Raw genomic sequence first — 27595 nt, 5'->3', positions numbered from 1 at the left:
TGTTTATGTCGCTCTGCTGTCGATGCTGTGTCTTCACCTTTGGGTTTTGCAGTTTTTATAGATAGGCCTCTATACATGGGTTTGTCAGTCCCCCACCCTGCCAAATTACTTTAGGCTATTTTCATAACGAGGGCTGACAGACAAGTCCACATGGTCAGTCAGATATTATTAAGAAATGTTTACCGAATAACGGTTCTGAACAATTCAGGTTCACAAGTTTTGCTGAATGGGCAACGAATAATTAGGTCAAATGGGAACTGAAATACTTGATCAACCAGCTGTGACAGTGTGCTGCTCTGGTCCAGCTGAGATAGAGGTATAGAGAGGTAGACAGTGTGCTGCTCTGGTCCAGCTGAGATAGAGGTATAGAGAGGTAGACAGTGTGCTGCTCTGGTCCAGCTGAGATAGAGGTATAGAGAGGTAGACAGTGTGCTGCTCTGGTCCAGCTGAGATAGAGGTATAGAGAGGTAGACAGTGTGCTGCTCTGGTCCAGCTGAGATAGAGGTATAGAGAGGTAGACAGTGTGCTGCTCTGGTCCAGCTGAGATAGAGGTATAGAGAGGTAGACAGTGTGCTGCTCTGGTCCAGCTGAGATAGAGGTATAGAGAGGTAGACAGTGTGCTGCTCTGGTCCAGCTGAGATAGAGGTATAGAGAGGTAGACAGTGTGCTGCTCTGGTCCAGCTGAGATAGAGGTATAGAGAGGTAGACAGTGTGCTGCTCTGGTCCAGCTGAGATAGAGGTATAGAGAGGTAGACAGTGTGCTGCTCTGGTCCAGCTGAGATAGAGGTATAGAGAGGTAGACAGTGTGCTGCTCTGGTCCAGCTGAGATAGAGGTATAGAGAGGTAGACAGTGTGCTGCTCTGGTCCAGCTGAGATAGAGGTATAGAGAGGTAGACAGTGTGCTGCTCTGGTCCAGCTGAGATAGAGGTATAGAGAGGTAGACAGTGTGAGAGAGAGGGAGACCGAGAAGGGTAAGGAGAGAGAGAGAGAGGGAGACAGGTAAGGAGAGAGAGGGAGGGAGACAGGTAAAGGAGAGAGAGAGGGAGGGAGACAGGTAAGGAGAGAGAGAGAGAGACAGGTAAGGAGAGAGAGAGAGGGAGACAGGTAAGGAGAGAGAGGGAGGGAGACAGGTAAGGAGAGAGAGAGGGAGGGAGGGAGACAGGTAAGGAGAGAGAGGGAGGGAGACCGAGAAGGGTAAGGAGAGAGAGAGGGAGGGAGACAGGTAAGGAGAGAGAGAGAGAGGGAGACAGGTAAGGAGAGAGAGGGAGGGAGACCGAGAAGGGTAAGGAGAGAGAGATGGAGGGAGATAGGTAAGGACAGAGAGAGGGAGACAGGTAAGGAGAGAGAGGGAGGGAGACGGGTAAGGAGAGAGAGAGAGAGAGAGAGAGACAGGTAAGGAGAGAGAGTGAGGGAGACCGAGAAGGGTAAGGAGAGAGAGAGGGAGACAGGTAAGGAGAGAGAGAGAGAGGGAGACAGGTAAGGAGAGAGAGAGGGAGACCGAGAAGGGTAAGGAGAGAGAGATGGAGGGAGATAGGTAAGGACAGAGAGAGGGAGACAGGTAAGGCGAGAGAGAGGGAGACCGAGAGGGGTAAGTAGAGAGAGAGGGAGAGAGACCGGAGAGATAGGTTTGGTTGAAAGCCCAGTGAAGGCTGTGAGCTGGAGGTCATTAGGGGTAAAAATATGTCTTAGCTCAGCCAGGCTACGGGAATGAAACACACACACACACACACACCTGTCTCAGTGGGTCAAGTGAATTCCACAGAGAAATATGACACACACATACACCTGTCTCAGTGGGTCAAGTGAATTCCACAGATAAATATGACACACACACACACACACACACACAGCGCATTCGGAAAGTATTCACACTCCTTCCCTTTATCTACATTTTGTTACGTCACAGCCTTATTCTAAAATGGATGAAATAATAAAACATCCTCATCAATCTACACACAATACCCCATAATGACATCACAATACCCCATAATGACATCACAATACCCCACAATGACATCACAATACCCCATAATGACATCACAATACCCCATAATGACATCACAATACCCCATAATGACATCACAATACCCCATAATGACAAAGCAAAAAGAGGTTTTAGCTCAGATGCATCCTGTTTCCATTGATCATTCTTGAGATGTTTCAACAACTTGATTGGAGTCCATCTGTGGTAAATTCTATTGATTGGACATGATTTGGAAAGGTACACACCTGTCTATAAAAGGTAGAGCTCTGAAACAGGATTGTGTCGAGGCACAGATCTGGGGAAGGTTACCAAAAAATGTCTGGAGCATTGAAGGTCGCCAAGAACACAGTGGCCTCCATCATTCTTAAATGGAAGAAGTTTGGAACCAAAAAGACTCTTCCTAGAGCTGGCTGCCCGGCCAAACTGACCAATCAGGAGAGAAGGGCCTTGGTCAGGGAGGTGACCAAGAACCTGATGGTCACTCTGTCAAAACTTTAGAGTTCCTCTGTGGAGATGGGAGAACCTTCCAGAAGGACAACCACCTTCCAGAAGGCTCTGTCCTCTGGCACTGGGGCACCTGTTGGATAAGCAGAATGATGGCACACCGTCCTAAACACACACACACAATCACTCACACACACAATCACACACACACACAATCACTCACACACACAGGTCCCTGCATCCCGCCTTCATCCGTCACACTCTAACGAGTGTCACAGTTTCTGCAGAGTTCAGCTCTCTTCTCCTTAGAGCATCCCATAATGTCCGTTACCATAGTGATCAGTTGAACCCATTAGCCAAATGCTTCACTCTCCTCCTCCTGCTGATTCTATACCTGCCCTACCCTCTATTCCATCCCTCTCTCTCCACCTCTTTTAATCATCACTCTGTTCTTCACTCATTCTCCCCATCTCTTTGTCTGTATCCTTTCTCTCTCCCTCCCTCTGTCTCAGTCTCTCACCGGCCGGAATGTGGTGTTTCACACCAGTGGGATCCAGAGCTCAGCTCGGAATTCTGGGAATATTGCTGCCAGCAGATTGGATGATGCTTCCCACAGCTGCTGTTACTAAGAAAAGCCTGAAACACACACACAAACACACACACGCACGCACGCACGCACGCACGCACGCGCGCGCACACACACACACACACACACACACACACACACACACACACACACACACACACACACACACACACACACACACACACACACACACACACACACACACACACACACACACACACACACACACACACACACACACACACACACACACACCTAGCCATTGGTGTGTAGAGGGAGAAAGAGAGAGGCAGCATTAGTATTAGCTATTATATGGGCTCTGCAAGTCACATTAAGTAGGTGTGTGTGTTGCAGGTTTCAGGGAGGATGTCTGCAGCGGTGGTCCCAGAATCCTCAGGGCTGAGGTCATGTGACGAGTTATGCCCATCCCCATCATCCATATTCAGCCCCCCATCGACACAGCGGAGGAGGAGGGTCGCCATGACAACAGGAGGGTAGAGCAGCAGGTGATGGATAAGTTGTGCTGGCGATGCTATAGATCAGATACAGTAGGTGAGACGACTGGGTTAAGGAACGTCGTGTGATGTCACTGTGTGATGATTTGTCACGACGGTGTCTTACAAAAAGGGTCAGTAACCAGGGGCAACCAGCCAGGAAGAGAAGGAAGGCACCTGTACTATACACCTGTACAACGTACAGCCCTAGGTATCACTGTTGCGTGTGTTTGTGTGTCAGACTGGGATCATTTCATTTAGCACGGTTAAGCAGGGCTTGCACTTCATTGGTTAATGTGTGTTTCAGGACACTTCATTGGTTAATGTGTGTTTCAGGACACTTCATTGGTTAATGTGTGTTTCAGGCCACTTCATTGGTTAATGTTGTTGTTGTGTTTCAGGACACTTCATTGGTTAATGTGTTGTTGTGTTTCAGGATACTTCATTGGTTAATATGTGTTTCAGGACACTTCATTGGTTAATGTGTTGTTGTGTTTCAGGACACTTCATTGGTTAATGTGTGTTTCAGGACACTTCATTGGTTAATGTGTTGTTGTGTTTCAGGACACTTCATTGGTTAATGTGTGTTTCAGGACACTTCATTGGTTAATGTGTGTTTCAGGACACTTCATTGGTTAATGTGTTGTGTTTCAGGACACTTCATTGGTTAATGTGTGTTTCAGAACACTTCATTGGTTAATGTGTGTTTCAGGACACTTCATTGGTTAATGTGTTGTTGTGTTTCAGGACACTTCATTGGTTAATGTGTGTTTCAGGACACTTCATTGGTTAATGTGTGTTTCAGGACACTTCATTGGTTAATGTGTGTTTCAGGACACTTCATTGGTTAATGTGTGTTTCAGGACACTTCATTGGTTAATGTGTTGTTGTGTTTCAGGACACTTCATTGGTTAATGTGTTGTTGTGTTTCAGGATACTTCATTGGTTAATATGTGTTTCAGGACACTTCATTGGTTAATGTGTTGTTGTGTTTCAGGACACTTCATTGGTTAATGTGTTGTTGTGTTTCAGGACACTTCATTGGTTAATGTGTGTTTCAGGACACTTCATTGGTTAATGTGTTGTTGTGTTTCAGGACACTTCATTGGTTAATGTGTGTTTCAGGACACTTCATTGGTTAATGTGTGTTTCAGGACACTTCATTGGTTAATGTGTTGTTGTGTTTCAGGACACTTCATTGGTTAATGTTGTTGTTGTGTTTCAGGACACTTCATTGGTTAATGTGTTGTTGTGTTTCAGGACACTTCATTGGTTAATGTGTTGTTGTGTTTCAGGACACTTCATTGGTTAATGTGTGTTTCAGGACACTTCATTGGTTAATGTGTTGTTGTGTTTCAGGACACTTCATTGGTTAATGTGTTGTTGTGTTTCAGGACACTTCATTGGTTAATGTGTTGTTGTGTTTCAGGACACTTCATTGGTTAATGTGTTGTTGTGTTTCAGGACACTTCATTGGTTAATGTGTTGTTGTGTTTCAGGACACTTCATTGGTTAATGTGTGTTTCAGGACACTTCATTGGTTAATGTGTTGTTGTGTTTCAGGACACTTCATTGGTTAATGTGTGTTTCAGGACACTTCATTGGTTAATGTGTGTTTCAGGACACTTCATTGGTTAATGTGTGTTTCAGGACACTTCATTGGTTAATGTGTTGTTGTGTTTCAGGACACTTCATTGGTTAATGTGTGTTTCAGGACACTTCATTGGTTAATGTGTGTTTCAGGACACTTCATTGGTTAATGTGTGTTTCAGGACACTTCATTGGTTAATGTGTTGTTGTGTTTCAGGACACTTCATTGGTTAATGTTGTTGTTGTGTTTCAGGCCACTTCATTGGTTAATGTTGTTGTTGTGTTTCAGGACACTTCATTGGTTAATGTGTTGTTGTGTTTCAGGCCACTTCATTGGTTAATGTGTTGTTGTGTTTCAGGACACTTCATTGGTTAATGTGTTGTTGTGTTTCAGGCCACTTCATTGGTTAATGTGTTGTTGTGTTTCAGGCCACTTCATTGGTTAATGTGTTGTTGTGTTTCAGGACACTTCATTGGTTAATGTTGTTGTTGTGTTTCAGGACACTTCATTGGTTAATGTTGTTGTTGTGTTTCAGGACACTTCATTGGTTAATGTGTTGTTGTGTTTCAGGCCACTTCATTGGTTAATGTGTTGTTGTGTTTCAGGACACTTCATTGGTTAATGTGTTGTTGTGTTTCAGGACACTTCATTGGTTAATGTGTTGTTGTGTTTCAGGCCAAAGGCAGGTTAGTGTGGAGCATGGCTGTGTGTGATCCTCCCCACTCTTATATAGACAGGTGTGTGCGCCTTTCCAAATCATGTCCAATCAATTGAATTTACTACAGGTGGACTCCAATCAAGTTGTAGAAACATGTCAAGTATGATCAATGGAAACAGGATGCACCTGAATGAAATGTCTCACAGCAAAGGATCTGATTACTAAATAAGGTATTTCAGTTTGTTTTGTTTTTTCTACATTTGCAAACGTTTCTAAAAACCTGTTTTCGCTTTGTCATTGTGGGGTATTGTGTGTATTGTGTGTAGACTAATGAGGGGGAAAAACAATCCATTTTAGAGTAAGGCTGTAACGTAAAGGTGTAAAAAGTCAAGGAGACTGAATACTTTCCGAAGGCACCGTAAGGAGAATATAAGTATTATATATTTTCACAGCGTTTAATATATATATATATTTTTGTACTGGAAGATTCACCATAAAAACATTCTCTCTCTCAGGTGGTTAAATATTCCTCCCCAGTAGTTCTCTACGGTACCATGTGTATTCATGCATGTTCTTATTTTGTGGATATAACAGTGTATGCAGCATCAACAGTATAAATGTAGGAGTGTCTGTCTGTCTGTGGTCCTCAGGGCGAGGACCTGCCTTCCCAGTTTGGTCACATGACTGTGAGCTGCCAGTAATTGGCAGAAGCTCCGCCTCTATACCCTCCCTTAGCCCCTCCCACAGAGTTAAGTCTTCACCGCCCCTCCTCACAACCCCCCAGCTACTGCCAACCCCCTCCAACCCAGGTAGGAACAACACAACACCAACACATCTGTTCAATCATGGAATGATAGAACAGAATCATGGAATGATAGAACAGAATCATGGAATGATAGAACAGAATCATGGAATGATAGAACAGAATCATGGAATGATAGAACAGAATCATGGAATGATAGAACAGAATCATGGAATGATAGAACAGAATCATGGAATGATAGAACAGAATCATGGAATGATAGAACAGAATCATGGAATGATAGAACAGAATCATGGAATGATAGAACAGAATCATGGAATGATAGAACAGAATCATGGAATGATAGAACAGAATCATGGAATGATAGAACAGAATCATGGAATGATAGAACAGAATCATGGAATGATAGAACAGAATCATGGAATGATAGAACAGAATCATGGAATGATAGAACAGAATCATGGAATGATAGAACAGAATCATGGAATGATAGAACAGAATCATGGAATGATAGAACAGAATCATGGAATGATAGAACAGAATCATGGAATGATAGAACAGAATCATGGAATGATAGAACAGAATCATGGAATGATAGAACAGAATCATGGAATGATAGAACAGAATCATGGAATGATAGAACAGAATCATGGAATGATAGAACAGAATCATGGAATGATAGAACAGAATCATGGAATGACAGAACAGAATCATGGAATGACAGAACAGAATCATGGAATGACAGAACAGAATCATGGAATGATAGAACAGAATCATGGAATGATAGAACAGAATCATGGAATGATAGAACAGAATCATGGAATGATAGAACAGAATCATGGAATGATAGAACAGAATCATGGAATGACAGAACAGAATCATGGAATGACAGAACAGAATCATGGAATGATAGAACAGAATCATGGAATGATAGAACAGAATCATGGAATGATAGAACATAATCATGGAATGATAGAACAGAATCATGGAATGATAGAACAGAATCATGGAATGATAGAACAGAATCATGGAATGATAGAACAGAATCATGGAATGATAGAACAGAATCATGGAATGATAGAATCATGGAATGATAGAATCATGGAATGATAGAATCATGGAATGATAGAACCATGGAATGATAGAACCATGGAATGATAGAACAGAATCATGTAATGATAGAACAGAATCATGGAATGATAGAACAGAATCATGGAATGATAGAACAGAATCATGGAATGATAGAACAGAATCATGGAATGATAGAACAGAATCATGGAATGATAGAACAGAATCATGGAATGATAGAACAGAATCATGGAATGATAGAACAGAATCATGGAATGATAGAACAGAATCATGGAATGATAGAACAGAATCATGGAATGATAGAACAGAATCATGGAATGATAGAACAGAATCATGGAATGATAGAACAGAATCATGGAATGATAGAACAGAATCATGGAATGACAGAACAGAATCATGGAATGACAGAACAGAATCATGGAATGATGAACAGAATCATGGAATAATAGAATAGAATTATAGAATGATAGAATAGAAGCATAGAATGATAGAACAGAATAATAGAATGATAGAATAGAAGCATAGAATGATAGAACAGAATAATAGAATAGAAGCATAGAATGATAGAATAGAAGCATAGAATGATAGAACAAAATAATAGAATGATAGAATAGAAGCATAGAATGATAGAACAGAATAATAGAATACTCCATGTATTGACATGATGTTGAACTCTGTACTGTATTACTACTCAGCACTCCAAAGACCTGCCACACCTACCCAGGCCACACAGGTACACTGCTGTGTGGTCACATGCGTGCGTATATGCGTAGCAATAGGGAGAGGGCCGTTACACTGTAAGAGATGTTGTCTGAAGTTTCACAGTGAACCGGTCTCTTTCCCTGCTGCTTCTACTCTTCAGAAAGAGGGGAAAAAGGGAGCTCCTGAATTGCTGCTAGTCCTCTACTTGTCAGCTATTACAACAAATGATACAGCTTTGAGTTAACGTTTAACAAACAAGCAATTGATTTATGTGTTGGGTGTTTATATCTGTGTATGTGTGTGTGTGTTGTCTTTGGTGTGTGTGTTGTCTTTGGTGTGTGTGTGTGTGCGTACTCTCCTGGAGTTGCAGCTACTTCCGAGCCAAGCCCAAAGCATGCTGGGATGGCGAAGCGTGATTCATCACTCCAGAGAATGCATTTCCACTGCACCAGAGTCCAATGGTGGCAAGCTTTACACCACTCCAGCCAAGGTTGGCATTGCGCATGGTGATCTTAGACTTGTGTGTGGCTGCTCGGCCACGGAAACCCATTTTATGAAGCTCCAAACAAACAGTTATTGTGCGGACGAGGCTTCCAGAGGCAGTTTGGAACTTGGTAGTGAGTGTTGCAACAAAGGACAGCCAATTTTTACAGCCTACGCACTTCAGCACTCGGCGGTGCCGTTCTGTGAGTTTGTGTGGCCTACCACTTCGCTGTTGAGCCGTTGTTGCTCTTAGACGTTTCCACTTCACAATAGCAGCACTTACAGTTGACCGGGGCAGCTCTAGCAGGGCAAAAATTTAACAAACTGACTTGCTGACACACTGACTCGGTACCGGTACCCCTTGTATATAGCATCGTTATTGTTATTTTTTACTTTAGTTTATTTGGTAAATATTTTCTCTTTTTGAACTGCACTGTTGGTTAAGGGCTTGTAAGTACGCATTTCACGGTAAGGTCTACCCTTGTTGAATCCTATGACGGTGTCATGCTGAAAGTCACTTATCTCTTCAGAAAGGGCCATTCCACTGCCAATGTTTGTCTATGGAGATGGCATGGCTGTGTGCAACGGGTGTGACTGAAATAGCCAAATCCACTAATTTGAAGGGATGTCCACATACTTTTGGCCATGTAGTGTACAGTGCATTCAGAAAGTGTTCAGACCACTTGACTTTCTCCACATTTTGTTACGTTACAGCCTTATTCTCAAATGGATTAAATAAAACATCCTCAATCTACACACAATACCCCATAATGACAAAGTGAAAACCGGTTTAGATTGTTTTGCAAATTTACAAATTCTTGAAAACAGAAATATCTTATTTACATAAGTATTCAGACCTTTTGCTATGAGACTCGACATTGCGTTCAAGTCCATCCTGTTTCCATTGATCATCCTTGAGATGTTTCTACAACTTCATTGGAGTCCACCTGTGGTAAATTAAATTGTTTGGACAGGATTTGTAAAGCCACACACCCGTCTACAAGTCCCACAGTTGACAGTGTATGTCAGAGCAAAAACCAAGCAATGAGGTCGAAGGAATTGTCCGTAGAGCTCGGAGACGGGATTGTGTCGAGGCACAGATCTGGGGAAGGGTGCCAACACATGTCTTAATTAATAAAGGTCTCCAAGAACACAGGGGCCTCCATCATTCTTAAATGGAAGAAGTTTGGAACCACCAAGAGCAATCGGGGAGAAGGGCCTTGGACAGAGGTGACCAAGAACCCGATGGTTACTCTAACAGAGCTCCAGAGTTCCTCTGTGGAGATGGGAGAACCTTCCAGAAGGACAGTCATATCTGCAGCACTCCACCAATAAGGCCTTTATGGTAGAGTGGCCAGACGGAAGCCACTCCTCAGTAAGCTTGGAGTTTTCCAAAAGGCCCCTAAAGGACTCAGACCATGAGAAACAAGATTCTTTGGTCGGATGAGACCAAGATTGAACTCTTTGCCAAGTGTCACATCTGCAGGAAACATGGCACCATCCCTACGGTGAAGCATGGTGGTGGTGTCAGCATCATGCTGTGGGGATATTTTTCAGTGGCAGGGGATAGAAGACTGGTCAGGATCGAGGGAAAGATGAACGGACCAAAGTACAGAGAGATCCTTGATGAAAACCTGCTCCAGAGCGCTCAGGACCTCAGACTGGGGTAAAGGTTCACCTTCCAACAGGACAACGACCCTAAGCACACAGCCAAGACAACATAGGAGTGGCTTCGGGACAAGTCTCTGAATGTCCTTGAGTGGACCAGCCAGAGCCCTGACTTGAACCCGATCGAACATCTCTGGAGAGACCTGAAAATATCTGTGCAGTGACGCTCCCCATCCAACCTGACAGAGCTTGAGAGGATCTGCAGAGAAGAAGAAGGGGAGAAACTCCCCAAATACAGGTGTGCCAAGCTCGTAGCGTCATACCCAAGAAGACTCGAGGCTGTAATCGCTGCCAAAAGGTGCTTCAACAAAGTACTGAGTAAATGGTCTGAAAACTTATGTCAATGTGATCTTTCAGTGTTTCATTTTTTTTGAATGTGCAACATTTTTTGCTTTGTCGTTATGGGGTATTGTGTATAGATTGATGAGGGGGGGGAAAAAACTATTTTAACCATTTTAGAATAAGGCTGTAACGTAAAAAGGAATAAGGTCAAGGGGTCTGAATACTTCCTGAAGGCACTGTGTATCAGAGGTGCTGTGCGGCATCATTTATATACTCCAGTTGAGTTTTGTATGGATATGAAATTACTATAGAATATGTATTGATGTGTTTGAGCAGATTAAATTGATGTGGCTGATTTGACAGGTCACCTTTCTTAATGTTGTGGTGTCGTCTTGCTCTCTCATGCGTGTGCCACACACACACACACACACACACACTTCTCAGTTTCCATGATCTTTAATAAAAGGCACATGTACAGCCATAGTGAGATGAGTCAGTGAGTCTATTGGCATAGAGACGAAAAAGCATTAAAACACAGAAATACAAGACCTAGATAGGCCCGGAGGAGTCAGATCTATAGAAATACTCAACCTAAATAGGCCAGGAGGAGAGACAGAGCCATCACAGTAGATTCTACTTTTTAGTAACATCGTCATCTCAGCATCATTCAAGTAACTCTAAACACTCTAAACACGTCACCATAGTAACGCACACACAAATTACCAGTTCCCAAAGTCAAAAGGTCCCATCCAGGATTCTCCCCATTTAAAACCAGAGTCATGAGCTAGGTCTAGACAATCAGATCATGAGTTAACCGGCGACAGTAGACACCAGCATAGCGGATGTTTTGGCGGTGGGACTTCAGTTTGAGCCATCAAAAAAAAAAATAATAATAATAATAATTCGCTGAGCAGCTGTTCTTGCGATCATCGCCAGGAAACCACACCTGCCCCACTTCACTGCAGAAGTTCACAACGAGAATGTGTAGGCTATATGGAAATATTTATGCTCAAATTGAAAAAAATCATTCAACTAAATGAGGATTTCATTCATCCCTAAATCAAAGTGTAGGCTACATCTCACATTCCAGTGTTGAACATGTAAACAAGGCTGCATGGGATTTCTGTTAATGTGACTCCGTGCAGCCAATGGGAATGCCCGGCTTTACTTGTGGATTTGACCGCCAAAACAACCACTCTGCAGATGTTGGCTAAAGCGGATCTGATGGAATCGAGCCCTTAGTCCTGTGAAACAGGGTTGACTCGGTGGACCGTTCAGGTTCTCTTTTCCATCTTCCGGAGGGGAACCACCCTACTACAGGGGAACCGCCCTCCTACAGGGGAACCACCCTCCTACAGGGGAACCACCCTCCTACAGGGGAACCTCCCCAAGATAATGCCCTGGGATTTAGCTTAGAGGACTAACGCGGTCTTGTGGCACGCAGACAAACTGGATTCAAACCCAGTCTGTCACACTAGCTGGGGTTCCCTTCAGGTCCGTTTCAGGGTTCTGGGTTCTCCGGTTCTAGCACGGCCCAACCAGAGAAGAAGGAGGAGTCCACACAAACATACATACACAGATGTTGGTTTCTGAGCAGGCCTAAGAGGTCTGTTGATTGTGTGTGTGTGTATGTGTGTGTGTGTGTGTGTGTGGCCATGCAAGTATCTGTTTATAGGGATGTGATCACTAGGGCCCTAAATGCATCTGTCAAAAAACAAACGCACGCGAGCAACACCGTGCACACGCACGCGAGCAACACCGTGCACACTCACGCGAGCAACACCGTGCACACGCACGCGAGCAACACCGTGCACACGCACGCGAGCAACACCGTGCACACGCACGCGAGCAACACCGTGCACACGCACGCGAGCAACACCGTGCACACACACGCGAGCGCACAGCCACACTAATACCAAACTTTAAAAAAAAGGCTAAGTTCAAAGGAATTTAAATATTCAGGGTTAAAAATAAATGTAAAAAAAAATAAGGTATAAGTTAACTTTTGAGGTTAAATATATAAATCACAACTCATTTTTGAAGGACTAACTAAAAGGAGCATGCAAAACACTGCCATCTTGGCTCTGCTCTGGGTTGGTCTCCGAACCAAGTGGACGGCTGTCCTAATCAAACAGACTAGGAGCAGGTCAGAGTGTGTGTATACAAGTAACCCACCCTTCCATTCTATAGGACAGACTAGCTGAGTGGTCAACAGAGTTCAAAAGCTCACATTCACATCTTTGGAACACATACGCACACACATTTTCTCAGAGTATCATACCACACACACACACACACACTCTCGTATGGTTCATCCTGCTTTGGTGGGTATGAGCTACCTTTGGCTCTGGGGTCAAAGGGTGAAATGTCAGACCGACTCAACTGCACGGGTACACCATCCTGTCTCCATAGTGACAACCCCCTCTCCCCTAACACCCCCATAGTAACAACATCCTCAGTCCATACAGATTAATTCCCCTAGCAACACCATCCGGTCTCCAAAGCAACACTAAAAGCAGCACCTGAAATGGTGGGGTTCCCTAACTCTCTCAATATGTGGTCTAGTGGGCTGTGTGTGTGTGTGTATGTGTATGTGTATGTGTGTGTGTGTAAAGAGGTATCAGTGGTGTCTCACTTTAAACTCAAACTTCTCTCTCCCTCACGTCCTCTACACGTCTCTCTCGGTCCTCTCCCTCCTCCTCCTCCTCGTCTTGTCTATTTCTGGATCTGGAAGATGAAGAGTCGTAGGTTGATGTTCTTGGCGGCCAGTAGTTTGTTACACTCCACAGAGTCGGTGATGGGCAGGGGGACGTAGTCTGTCTCGTTGGTGTCGTTGCTGAACGCGTGATGGTGGATCACAGGCTTGATCCTCACGTCGTCGTACGGTCCTTTCAACAGCAGGAAGGAACACTCTATAGCCGAGTTCACCTAGAAGGAAGAGGGTGAACATTAGAGAGGGAGCGAGAGCGAGTCGAGAGCGAGCGTGTGTGTGTGTGTGTACCTTGCTCTTGAGGATGAGTTGGAAGGAGAGGGTGCGTTTGCAGGAGAGGTTAGGGTTGCGTTCAGAGTCGTTGACCCTGGCCTTCAGTACCCAGGTCTGGTTCAACACGGTGAAACGAGGACTCTCATAGTACAGACGGGTGATGAAGTCATCTGTCCGGTACGGCCTGAACTGGACCTCTGGACAGGGCAGAGAGAGGGGGAAAGACTCATGTTTTCTGTGTGTGTGACTGGTCCTTTCAGCCAGATTTAAATGATTGTCCTGGAAGTCAGATAATCAAATCAAATCAAATTTTATTTGTCACATACACATGGTTAGCAGATGTTAATGCGAGTGTAGCGAAATGCTTGTGCTTCTAGTTCCGACAATGCAGTAATAACCAACGAGTAAACTAACCTAACAATTCCAAAACTACTACCTTATACACACAAGTGTAAAGGGATAAAGAATATGTACATAAAGATATATGAATGAGTGATGGTACAGAGCGGCATAGGCAAGACGCAGTAGATGGTATCGAGTACAGTATATACATATACATATGAGATGGGTAATGTAGGGTATGTAAACATTATATTAAGTGGCATTGTTTAAAGTGGCTAGTGATACATTTTTTACATCAATTCCCATTATTAAAGTGGCTGGAGTTGAGTCAGTATGTTGGCAGCAGCCACTCAATGTTAGTGGTGGCTGTTTAACAGTCTGATGGCCTTGAGATAGAAGCTGTTTTTCAGTCTCTCGGTCTCAGCTTTGATGCACCTGTACTGACCTCGCCTTCTGGACGATAGCGGGGTGAACAGGCAGTGGCTCGGGTGGTTGTTGTCCTTTATGATCTTTATGGCCTTCCTGTGACATCGGGTGGTGTAGGTGTCCTGGAGGGCAGGTAGTTTGCCCCCGGTGATGCGTTGTGCAGACCTCACTACCCTCTGGAGAGCCTTACGGTTGTGGGCGGAGCAGTTGCCATACCAGGCGGTGATACAGCCCGACAGGATGCTCTCGATTGTGCATCTGTAGAAGTTTGTGAGTGCTTTTGGTGACAAGCCGAATTTCTTCAGCCTCCTGAGGTTGAAGAGGCGCTGCTGCGCCTTCTTCACAACGCTGTCTGTGTGGGTGGACCAATTCAGTTTGTCTGTGATGTGTACGCCGAGGAACTTAAAACTTACTACCCTCTCCACTACTGTCCCGTCGATGTGGATAGGGGGGGCTCCCTCTGCTGTTTCCTGAAGTCCACGATCATCTCCTTTGTTTTGTTGACATTGAGTGTGAGGTTATTTTCCTGACACCACACTCCAAGGGCCCTCACCTCCTCCCTGTAGGCCGTCTCGTCATTGTTGGTAATCAAGCCTACCACTGTAGTGTTGTCTGCAAACTTGATGATTGAGTTGGAGGCGTGCATGGCCACGCAGTCATGGGTGAATAGCGAGTACAGGAGAGGGCTCAGAACACACCCTTGTGGGGTCCCAGTGTTGAGGATCAGCGGGGTGGAGATGTTAGCTACCCTCACCACCTGGGGGCGGCCCGTCAGGAAGTCCAGGACCCAGTTGCACAGGGCGGGGACGATACCCAAGGTCTCGAGCTTGATGACGAGTTTGGAGGTTACTATGGTGTTAAATGCTGAGCTGTAGTCGATGAACAGCATTCTCACATAGGTATTCCTCTTGTCCAGATGGGTTAGGTCAGTGTGCAGTGTGATTGCGTCGTCTGTGGACCTTTTGGGGCGGTAAGCAAATTGGAGTGGGTCTAGGGTGTCAGGTAGGGTGGAGGTGATATGGTCCTTGACTAGTCTCTCAAAGCACTTCATGATGACGGAAGTGAGTGCTACGGGGCGGTAGTCGTTTAGCTCAGTTACCTTAGCTTTCTTGGGAACAGGAACAATGGTGGCCCTCTTGAAGCATGTGGAAACAGCAAACTGGGATAAGGATTGATTGAATATGTCCGTAAACACACCAGCCAGCTGGTCTGCTGATGCCGTCTGGGCCTGCAGCCTTGCGAGGGTTAAAACGTTTAAATGTTTTCCTCACGTCGGCTGCAGTGAAGGAGAGTCCGCAGGTTTGGTAGTGGGCCGTGTCAGTGGCACTGTATTGTCCTCAAAGCGAGCAAAAAAGTTATTTAGTCTGTCTGGAAGCAAGACATCCTGGACTCTACTTTGTCTCTATACTGACGCTTAGCTTGTTTGATTGCCTTGTGGAGGGAATAGCTACACTGTTTGTATTCGGTCATGTTTCCGGTCACCTTGCCCTGGTTAAAAGCAGTGGTTCGCGCTTTCAGTTTCGCGCGAATGCTGCCATCAATCCATGGTTTCTGGTTTGGGAATGTTTTAATCGTTGCTGTGGGTATAACGTCGTCAATGCACTTTCTAATAAACTCACTCACCGAATCAGCGTATTCGTCAATGTTGTTGTTGGACGCAATGCGGAACATATCCCAATCCACGTGTGTGTATGTGTGTATGACAGTGTGTACTGTGGATTAGGGCTGTTACGGTGACCACATTACTGCCACACCGGCGGTCACGAGTCATGAAGGCAGTCAAATGTCACGTGGCCGTTTAGTCACGGTAATATCACGGCAATATACTTGCTAACTGCCTGGTTCTCAGCACTCCCTCTCTGACGTCAATGCAAATGTATTCGAAAATCTAATCAAACACTTCATGAGAGCCCATGAGCTCATGTTGTGCAACATTTCTATAGGCTATGCTATTGTGTGAGAAAACAGAGTGATGGCCTCTATTAAAAAGAGGAGGATCCCATCAGCTTTCTATAGGCTAGGCCTACTATATTTCTCAACTTTCCTAATATTAAGCACATTGCTTCTCTTTACAACAGGAGTATAGCCTACCTGACTGGCATGAAAATGAACCACGGGAAAAGGGTTCTTCATTCGCTATTTAAGTGCATAGATGACATGTATTTTTTTCCCCTGTCCCTGTTTTGAGACAGGTGCATGATAATGGTCCATTCTAAATCAAAACAAATGTCACACATTTATATTATTTAGTATATGTAAAGACAATATTAAATCAAGAATAGTGTGATGGGTGACAATATTAACCTATCACTTCTGAATTATATATCATCACTTGTGAACAATGCCCAGTGTAAGAAACTACTTTTTTTTCTCTCAAATTTTAGTAGTCTAACCCATAAAGCCTATATGTTTTGATAAGGTTTGTATCACAACTAAAGTGGCCAAATAACTTCTTAAAATGAAGCACATTAATTCACTTTACGAGGGGTTTAGAGCCTAACTGGCATACATAAGCAGCACGTGAGTTTCTCAGGGAGAAATGGCACAACGCAGCACTCCGGGCCGAGGGCACAACGCAGCACTCCGGGCCGAGGGCACAACGGGACTGGCCGCAAAAGGCCTGGGTTTTTATTTAGGGTGCATTACGGCCAAAGGGGATGCCGCCGTGAAATTCGAGGCATTATCAAGTGCTTGTCAAATTGTGAATGAGAGACTGATGAAGTGTGTACAGTCTGTGCAGAAACAAAACAAAGCAGAGCTCCTGCCTTTCAAACAACTTTTTTCATGAGTCACGTCATGCAGCCTTACAATGTATTAATCATCTAAACATATAGCCCAACGTTTATAGAACAAAGTCACATTAATCACTCTAAATTAAGCAGATAGGAGGACCTATTTCTTTGTTAACCACTCAACGCAGAATAGCCGCATGTGCGCAATTCCTCAAATCGTTTGGAGAAAATATTTATATTTTATTCAGCTCTTTTTTTCAAATTGAATTCTTCATAATATAAAAATAATGCCACGGAATTCCTAGCAAATCTGGTCTGTTAAATGATCTAGTGTTGCCCACAGCCATATGACATAGCCAGATCAGGGCCTAACATAAGGACAACTCAAGAGTATGCTGTTCTTCTGAAATACACTACATTTTCTTCATATCATGTTTCTTTAGACCTGTCTAAAATAAATAATGGATTTATTGTGGAAGTGTAGGCTGTTTTATTTGGATTCATTAGACTTTAAAAAAAAATGTAGATGTTCCAAAAGGTGTGCGTCCGTGTGTGGAAGCTAGGAGATGCTAAATATGTTAATTAACGGTCAATTACCGTGAGACAGACAGTTATTTGCTTGACAATCACCAGCTGATGAAATTCCGTGACCGCGACAGACCTGTGGAAGTCAGGTACTGCGTGTATCACAGCCTCCTCAATCACGTTTTATAGCCACCGTTGACAGGCCTCCTGAGCCATATACAGTGTTCCTTTACTGAGCTCCCTGAACCTTGTAGTCAGGGCAGATAATATTCAAGTTTTTTTTAGTGACACAGACCCAATCCAACAAGGTTTTCGGAGCCATCATCGACTCGGTGGGTTGTGTCTAACATGTCCGCCAGACCAACGCATTGCCAGAGTCATACCCTGGATCTAGTTTAGCCCGGTGGATATAAACATTCTGGATCTAAATGTTTTTCCTCATAATCCTGGAAGATTAGAAAATACCTGAGCCCAGATCAAGGCTCTGCATCGGCCCTCGTGCTTCTAGACTCCTGTTGACACCGGCGATCACCGCATTCTTTTGGAAAGATTGGAAACCCTAAAATTGGTCTGCACAGACAAGTTCTTACTTGGTTTAGAGTTTAACTGTCAGAAAGATATCATTTTGTCTCGGTGGATGGTTTATCCTCTGACAAATCAAATGTAAGTTCCGTTTTAGGTCCACTATTGTTTTCACTATATATTCTACATCCTGGTGATGTCATTCGGAAAGACAATATCAACTTTCACGGCTATGCGGATGCAACACAGCTGTACATTTCGATGAAACATGGTGAAGCCCCAAAATTGCCTTCCCCAGAAGCCTGAGTTTCAGACATAAGGAAGTGGATGGCGGAAAATGCTTAACTTTTAAACTCTGACAAAAACAGAGATGCTAGTTCCCGGTCCCAAAAAACAAAGATCTGCTGTTGGATCTGACAATTAATCTTGATGGATGGACAGCCGTCTGAAATAAAACTGTGAAGGACCTCAGTGTTACTCTGGACCCCGATCTCTCTTTTGACGAACATATCAAGAATATTTCAAGGATTAGCTCCCCCCATCGTCGTAACATTGCAAAAACACTAAACTTTTTGTAAAATAAAATTATGCAGAAAAGCAAATCCATGCTTTTGTCACTTCTAGATTGGACTACTGCGATGCTCTACTTTTCGGCTCCCCGGATAAAGCACTAAATAAACCTCCGTTAGTGCTAGACACAGCTGCTAGAATCTCTACACTCTACACAGCTGCTAGAATCTCTACACTCTACACAGCTGCTAGAATCTCTACACAGCTGCTAGAATCTCTACACAGCTGCTAGAATCTCTACACAGATGCTAGAATCTCTACACTGGCTTCCTGTTAAGGCTAGGTCTGATTTCACGGTAAAAAAGAATAAAACATATTTATAATTTACAAAATGTAAAGGTTTTACTGCTAACCTACAAAGCATTACACGGGCTTGCTCCTACCCATCTCTCCGATTTGGTCCTGCCGTACATACCTACACATACGCTACGGTCACAAGACGCAGGCCTCGTTATTGTCCATAGAATTTCTAAGTAAACAGCTGGAGGCTGGGCTTTCTCCTATAGTGCTCCATTTTTATGGTATGGTCTGAATACCCATGTGAGAGACGCAGACTCGGTCTCAATCTTGAAGTCTTTATTGAAGACTCATCTCTTCAGTCCATCCTATGATTGAGTGTAGTCTGGCCCAGGGGTGCGAAGGTGAACGGCAAGGCACTGGAGCGACGAACCGCCCTTGCAGTCTCTGCCTGGCCGGCTCCCCTCTCTCCACTGGGATTCTCTGCCTCTAAACCCTATTACAGGGGCTCAGTCACTGGCTTACTGGGGCTCTCGCATGCCGTACCCATAAAAGGGGTGCGTCACATCATGCAAGGCTTTTCTCGCTATACTCAACATGTGTTGAGTCACTGACATGATCTTCCTGTCCGGTCTTGCGGCCCGTTGGACTCATGCGGGGGAGGAGATCTTCGTGGGCTATACTCAGCCTCGTCTCAGGGTGGTAAGATGGTGGTCTGTTGGAATCCCTCTAGTCGTGTGGTGGCTGTGCTTTGGCAAAGTGGGTGGGGTTATATCCTGTCTGGTTGGCCCTGTCTGAGGTTATCGTCAGACCACCCGTCCGTCCGTCCATCTCAGCCTCCAGTGTCTATGCTGTAATAGTGTATGTGGTGTATGTGCCGGGGGGCTAGGGTCAGTCTGTCCTGTCTGGTGAAATTCTGGTGTCTTGTGGGAACTTAAGTACTTTTTAGGAGGACCTGAGCCCTAGGACCATGCCTCAGGACATCCTGGCCTGATGCCTCGCGGTTGTCCCCAGCCCACCTGGTCATGCTGTTGCTCCAGTTTCAACTGTTTTGCCTGCAGCTATGGAACCCCTGACCTGTTCACTAGATGTGCAACCTTTTCTAGGACCTGCTGTTCTCGACACCCTCTCTCTCTACTATACTTGCTTTTCTCGACCCCCTCTCTCTCTACTGTACCTGCTGTTCGACCCCCTCTCTCTCTACTGTACCTGCTGTTCTCGACCCCCCCTCTCTCTACTGTACCTGCTGTTCTCAACCCCCCCTCTCTACTGTACCTGCTGTTCTCGAACCCCTCTCTCTCTACTGTACCTTTTGTTCTCGAACCCCTCTACTGTACTTGCTGTTCTCGACCCCCCCCCTCTCTCTACTGTACCCGCTGTTCTCGACCCCCTCTCTCTCTACTGTACCCGCTGTTCTCGACCCCCCCCTCTCTCTCTACTGTACCTGCTGTTCTCGACCCCCTCTCTCTCTACTGTACCTGCTGTTCTCGAACCCCTCCCTCTCTACTGTACCTGTTGTTCTCGAACCCCTCTCTCTCTACTGTACTTGCTGTTCTCGACCCCCTCTCTCTCTCTACTGTACTTGCTGTTCTCGACCCCCTCTCTCTCTACTGTACCCGCTGTTCTCGACCCCCTCTCTCTCTACTGTACCCGCTGTTCTCGACCCCCTCTCTCTCTACTGTACCCGCTGTTCTCGACCCCCCCCTCTCTACTGTACCCGTTGTTCTCGACCCCCTCTCTCTCTACTGTACCCGTTGTTTTCGACCCCCTCTCTCTCTACTGTACACGTTCTCGACCCCCTCTCTCTCTCTACTGTACCCGCTGTTCTCGAACCCCTCTCTCCCTCTACTGTACCCGCTGTTCTCGACCCCCTCTCTCTCTACTGTACCCGCTGTTCTCGACCCCCCCTCTCTCTCTACTGTACCCGCTGTTCTCGACCCCCCCTCTCTACTGTACCTGCTGTTCTCGACCCCCTCTCTCTACTGTACCTGCTGTTCTCGACCCCCTCTCTCTACTGTACCCGTTGTTCTCGACCCCCTCTCTCTCTCTACTGTACACGTTCTCGACCCCCTCTCTCTACTGTACCCGCTGTTCTCGAACCCCTCTCTCTCTCTACTGTACCCGCTGTTCTCGACCCCCTCTCTCTCTACTGTACCCGCTGTTCTCGACCCCCTCTCTCTCTACTGTACCCGCTGTTCTCGACCCCCCCTCTCTACTGTACCTGCTGTTCTCGACCCCCTCTCTCTACTGTACCTGCTGTTCTCGACCCCTCTCTCTACTGTACCTGCTGTTCTCGACCCCCTCTCTCTCTCTACTGTACCTGTTGTTCTCGACCCCCTCTCTCTCTCTACTGTACCTGTTGTTCTCGACCCCCTCTCTCTCTCTACTGTACCCGCTGTTCTCGACTCCCTCTCTCTCTCTCTACTGTACCTGTTGTTCTCGACCCCCTCTCTCTCTCTCTACTGTACCCGCTATTACCGACCCCTCTCTACTGTACCTGCTGTTCTCGACCCTCTTTCTCTACTGTACCCGCTGTTCTCGACCCCCTCTCTCTCTACTGTACCCGCTGTTCTCAAACCCCTCTCTCTCTACTGTACCCGCTGTTCTCGAACCCCTCTCTCGCTCTACTGTACCTGCTGTCTTGACCTCTGATTTCTCAGCTATGAAAAGCCAACTGATATTTACTCCACAGGTGCCCACCTGTTGCACCCTCTACAAGCACTGTGATTATTATTTGACCCTGCTGCTCATCTATGAACGTTTGAACATCTTGAAGAACAGTCTGGCCTTAATGGCCATGTACTCTTATAATCTCCACCCAGCACAACCATAAGAGGACTGGCCACCCCTCAGAGCCTGGTTCCTCTCTAGGTTTCATCCTAGGTTCCTGCCTTTCTAGGGAGTTTTCCCTAGCCACTGTGCTTCTACATGTACATTGCTTGCTGTTTGGGGTTCTAGGCTGGGTTTCTGTACAGCACTTTGTGACATCTGCTGATGTAAAAAGGGCTTTATAAATACATGTAATTTGATTTGACAGTGTGGAAGTAAGGTACTGTGTGTGTGACAGTGTGTACCTAGCCTACCTGTGAAGCCTATCTTCTCGTAACAGAGCAGGGAGAATATAGAGTTGTAAAGGGTTAGTTCTCTGCTGTGGCTCTGGTCCATCTCCCCCAGGATGCCCATCAGCTCTGTGCCAGTCTTGGTGGGATGGCAGCACTCCTCCTCGTGGGCCGGTAGCTCGTGGAACGGTCCCTTCCATGGGCAGCCAATCCGCTTATACTTACACTGCGTCACCCTGGCAACACATCAGGAAGTGGGAGTTTAGGGCCATTCATGGGAGTGCATCGCTTAAAGCCATCACCCTACAGATCTGCAAACACGGAGGGGTTAGGGCCAAGGGGGAGGGGTAAGAAGTGATTTGGGACCGGCTGTATAATTTCTGCTGGTTCTGTCATTGACCCTATTGCAGGTGTTGTCTGGTAGGGTGTGTTATTGCTGAGCGATTAACTAAAATATTGGTTATTTAAAAACAAATTAATTACCCCTTTTTCGTGGTATCCAATAGCTACTATCTTGTCTCATCGCTACAACTCCCGTACGGGCTCGGGAGAGACGAAGGTTGAAAGTCATGCGTCCTCCGATACACAATCCAACCAAGCCGCACTGCTTCTTTACACAGCGCGCATCCAACCCGGAAGCCAGCCGCACCAATGCGCCGGAGGATACACCGTGCACCTGGCAACCTTGGTTAGCGCGCACTGCGCCCGGCCCGCCACAGGAGTCGCTGGTGCGCGATGAGACAAGGACATCCCTACAGGCCAAACCCTCCCTAACCCGAACGACGCTAGGCCAATTGTGCGTCGCCCCACGGACCTCCCGGTCGCGGCCGGTTACGACAGAGCCTGGGCGCAAACCCAGAGTCTCTGATGGCACAGCTGGCGCTGCAGTACAGCGCCCTTAACCACTGCGCCACCCGACCAAACCACCCGGGAAGCCCTATTTTTTTTAACAAGTAATTGAATTATTTTAATTTTGTTCATTTTTTTTCCTGTGAGCTCAATGCACTCATTGCACAGTTTCTCTAGAGATAAATCAGATCCAGCCTGAACTGTGAACTGTAGCAGGAAGTTGTAGTTTCCAATATTATACATAGTTTAACAAAGAAGACGTGGTAACTAAAACTACAATGACCATAATCCACTGAGCACCTATTTGTCCGGTGTGTGTGTTTCTTTTACACCTGCTACGGAATAGACAGAAGACTGTGCAATCGAGAGCAGCTGTTGCTTCACCGGGTATCTCTACCTGAAAATACATGATCTAAGTGATTGATCGTTGGTATTCAGCCGTCATAACAGTATGCCTTATTTACCTTGAATAACAACTAAAATATTGATATTGTCAGACAGCAGCTCGTAATATGAATAAATGATCGCTAATAAGCAGTAATGGGCAGTCACTACCATCATGGGAACTCTTATTAATTGTTATATTCTGTGTTGTTACAGAATTCAACCCACATAATTCATTTAATGTTTAAAATAAATTATAGAACCAAAACGACCTCAAAACACTAATCGCTCAGCACTAGTGTTAGTGTTTGTGTGTGTGTGTACCAATGAGGTGTGTACCTGTCTTGACACTCCTCTTTCTGGTGCCTCTCTAGGCTGGAGCGAGGGAACTGTTTGAGACAGAAGGGACAGTCTGTGGGCAGCTCACTCACAGCCTTCTCTACAGCCAGGTTCCTACAACACAGAGACTTGGTGATCTCACACCTGGGAGGGGGGGGGTGGAGAGAGAAAGATGGGGCACACTCAATCAACCAATTATATACTGAACAAAAAAATATATAAAAACACACCATGCAACAATTTAAAAGATTTTACATATATCAATTACTCACTCAGTCAATTCAAGTGCATCTGTTAACTGTGTGTGCGTGTACAGACCTGCAGTTAGGACACGTGGCCTGCTCCTCTTTCAGACGAGAGTCAGCCAGCAGGTGGATGAAACAACCAGCACACATCAGGTGACCGTTGGTGCACTGTAGAGCAGAGAGGAAAGGGTTAATGTAGGTGTGTTTGGTGTGTCCGTACTGTTGACATGGGTCTTTAGAAATCAGTGTTAATATGCTCATTTGCTTTGGGGTGGGGGGAGCATCTCGTGGTTATTTGAGGGCATGCTACGCAGTATCACAACACAGTAAACTGGCTAAGAGAGGAGAGCAGTTCACTCTGTGTAAGGTGATATCTTGGGGCTTTCCTATTTCCTAGCGGGGTTAGCCTGGGATAATCAATGTGCAGAACAGACATCTGCAGGTGTTCATGTCTTGTTGGCAAATCTGAATAGAAATGGCTCAGGTGCCATTTTGAACACCTACATCCTGAGGATTTATAGATAATCTCTTTTGCAGCGCTGAGTACTGTCTACCGGTATTATTTATAGGTCATAATTTCTCTGTACAGCGCTGAGCACTGGCTAACCCTTCTGAACACGGTACCTACTGAGCTAGAGGCTAGCCTGCGTCCCTGGGCCCAACATCCTCTCTTCACCCATCTAGCTAACGTTACAGCCCACGACAGGTGCTGATCAGTAGGCTTACAGATTTTCCTCAACCCCTACTTCATGCCTGACATTCCTAACCTGTGAAGCTAAATAGACATGTTATTTGGGTCTATTTAATACGAAGTTAGTTAGCTCGCTGGCTAATATTGACAGGTGGGACAGAGTTGGTAGGCCAGGACAGGTGTTTGACAGCATTTACCTGATAAACGGAGGCTTTGGGCAGATCTAAACACACCGTGCAGCACAGCACTGAATACAGCCTCTCTTCCAGCTTTCCCGACTCTCCCTCCGGCAATCTCATCCGCTTCTTGGGCGGCGGCTCGTCCGGGTCCGAATCGGGCCCGAGTCCCTCTCCTCTTCGGAAGCCCACCTCCTCTTGCATTGACGGCCCACCGACCACTGTCTCCAGAGCTGCCCCCACCGCACCAACCCCCAGGCCGCCTGAGGAGCCTGGAGCCGCCGCGACGCCCACCTCACCACGCTCTTCCATCGAGGACATGGTGGGTGGTGGTGGTGTTTGTCAGGCGTAATCTAGCGACCTGTTAGCTAGCTGGCAGATTTAGCGACCCCAGGCTCGGCAAGGGAAAGCCAGGACAGCTGGAATGGACGTTAGCTAGTGAGTTAGCTAGTTAGCTAGCTAGTTAGTAAGCAATGTTGCGCAATACGCGTTGAATTTAACAAACGGACGTTTTAGTAATTTTCCAAAATAGTTTTTTTTTTTTCTAATGGTCGTTTTCGTATAGAAATGTAGCGCTGTTGACTGGCAGTTTTAACGAATATATTCAGCTAGCTACATTGCTATAGCTAACAAGCTCACAAAAACACTCCGGCCCTCGCCCTCGTCTAGCTAGAACAAAACAACCCGTCAGAGATGTTTTTGTGTTGTCAAGTCGCAGTTATTTGCCGTGACAGCGCATGAGCGGCCGTTCATAACGGCCCGGTTCGGCTGGTCGGTAAACGGTTTTTTTTCTCTCCTCCCCGTTGCCAGCTCGCTATCCACTGGACCTCCGGGACGTGTCAGTTTTGGAGAAAAAAATCAGAGAGATGTTCAGACAGGTCGCTAGGATTTGCCTAGTTGAACTACACAGACATCTTTGTTTTTCTCCTGTCCGGACCCTCCCCTCCTCCTCCTCTCCCCGACTTCACTACACCCTAGCTCGGCTGCACCTTCCAATCCTAACCGGTGTTACTCAGCTATGGTCACAAAAACAGCAAATCCCGAGTTTCGTTGCTTGATAAACTGTCAATATTTTTGCCAGCTGCTGTTATGGCCTCCCTTGACAGTCCTTAAACTGCGTCGCAGATTGGCTAACACTGGAATGGGGTTTTTTTTTGTTATTTTTTGTAGCAGATTACTTTGGGGGGGGTATTTAAACAATGGGTGCGCATGCGCGGTCGCGGTCTGCAGGGTGCGTGTGGGGGACCGGGTAGAATTTTGGACTTGAAAGGTGACCAGAACCCGATATGCGACAAAATGGAGCACCTCACCTGAAGGGCATCACCTGCCTAGACACGGCTAGACATAATCTGACACATCATGCTACCTGAAACCCTGGTTGCCCCTGCACAATTGATAGCCAACTAAATGTATCAACAATAGGCCTATATATCCATCATTTGTCAAATTATCTAATAGACTAACACATTGGGTGATAGCAGCAGAACCCATCTTGTTGATAATTATTATTACACTTTTTGGTCACTCAAAACATTGCCACAACTGTTTATCTTGTGTCTGACACAGAAGATAAACAGTCAAAAGGTGGTGTTAGAAGGGGGTAATGAGGAGGCCTGGTGTCAGCTATCTGATTGGGCAGGGTGGGGTCGCAGCCTGGGATTGGCCAAAGGGACATGCCTTATATGGCTAAATGACATGACCAGAGACCAACATCTCCTACACACACACACACACACAGCTGTCACTACCTTAACGTACGTCACTGGGGCCAAGCTCCCTGCCACCCAGGACCTCTATACCAGGCGGTGTCAGAGGAAGGCCCAAAAATGGTCAAAGACTCCAGCCACCCAAGTCAGACGTTTCTCTCTGCTACCACACAGCAACCGATGAACCAAGTCTGGATTCAACAAGACAGTGAACAGCTTCTATCCCCAAGCCAGAAGACTGCTAAATAGTTAGTTATAAGTGCATATCTACCTCAATTACCTCGTACCCCTGCATATTGACTCAGTACTCGTACCCTTGCATATCGACTCAGTACTCGTAACCCTGCATATCGACTCAGTACTCGTACCCCTGCATGTCGACTCAGTACTCGTACCCCTGCATATTGACTCAGTACTCGTACCCCTGCATATCGACTCAGTACTCGTAACCCTGCATATCGACTCAGTACTCGTACCCCTGCATATCGACTCAGTACTCGTACCCTTGCATATCGACTCAGTACTCGTAACCCTGCATATCGACTCAGTACTCGTACCCCTGCATATCGACTCAGTACTCGTACCCCTGCATATCGACTCTGTACTCGTACCCCTGCATATTGACTCAGTACTCGTACCCCTGCATATCGACTCAGTACTCGTAACCCTGCATATCGACTCAGTACTCGTACCCCTGCATATCGACTCAGTACTCGTACCCTTGCATATCGACTCAGTACTCGTAACCCTGCATATCGACTCAGTACTCGTACCCCTGCATATCGACTCAGTACTCGTACCCCTGCATATCGACTCTGTACTCGTACCCCTGCATATCGACTCAGTACTCGTACCCCTGCATATCGACTCAGTACTCGTACCCCTGCATATCGACTCTGTACTCGTACCCCTGCATATCGACTCAGTACTCGTACCCCGTGTATATAGTAATCGTTACTCGTTGTGTATTTATTATTACTTTTATTATTACAAGTTTTACTTTTCTGTTATCACTCTATTTTCTTTCTCTCTGCGTTGTTGAGAACATAAGTAAGCATTTCCCTG

The 27595-nt window shown here is 45.8% G+C and overlaps 1 protein-coding gene across 2 annotated transcripts; it reads right to left on the bottom strand.

The window, feature by feature from the left end:
• Nucleotides 1-11181: 11181 nt before the first annotated feature.
• Nucleotides 11182-26753, bottom strand: LOC110487893 (cysteine/histidine-rich 1). Of its 2 annotated transcripts, none has more exons than XM_021559811.3 (6): nt 24846-26753; nt 24031-24125; nt 23713-23856; nt 22156-22376; nt 13746-13924; nt 11182-13672 (listed from the first exon to the last, which is right to left on the bottom strand). In XM_021559811.3, exons 1-6 carry the CDS (start codon nt 25143-25145, stop codon nt 13460-13462), a joined length of 1152 nt encoding a protein of 383 aa, XP_021415486.1. In that variant the 5' UTR covers nt 25146-26753; the 3' UTR covers nt 11182-13459. The 2 variants fall into 2 exon arrangements, with proteins under 2 accessions (XP_021415486.1, XP_021415487.1); XM_021559812.3 differs by having other exon boundaries at nt 22165-22376.
• Between the last annotated feature and the right edge of the window lie 842 nt (nt 26754-27595).

Source organism: Oncorhynchus mykiss, chromosome 30 (genome assembly GCF_057628025.1).
Source record: "Oncorhynchus mykiss isolate SJ-2025 chromosome 30, ASM5762802v1, whole genome shotgun sequence".
Classification (NCBI taxonomy): Eukaryota; Metazoa; Chordata; class Actinopteri; order Salmoniformes; family Salmonidae; genus Oncorhynchus; species Oncorhynchus mykiss.
Note: the sequence above shows the minus strand (reverse complement) of the source record. Positions and strands in the feature narration are given on the sequence as shown.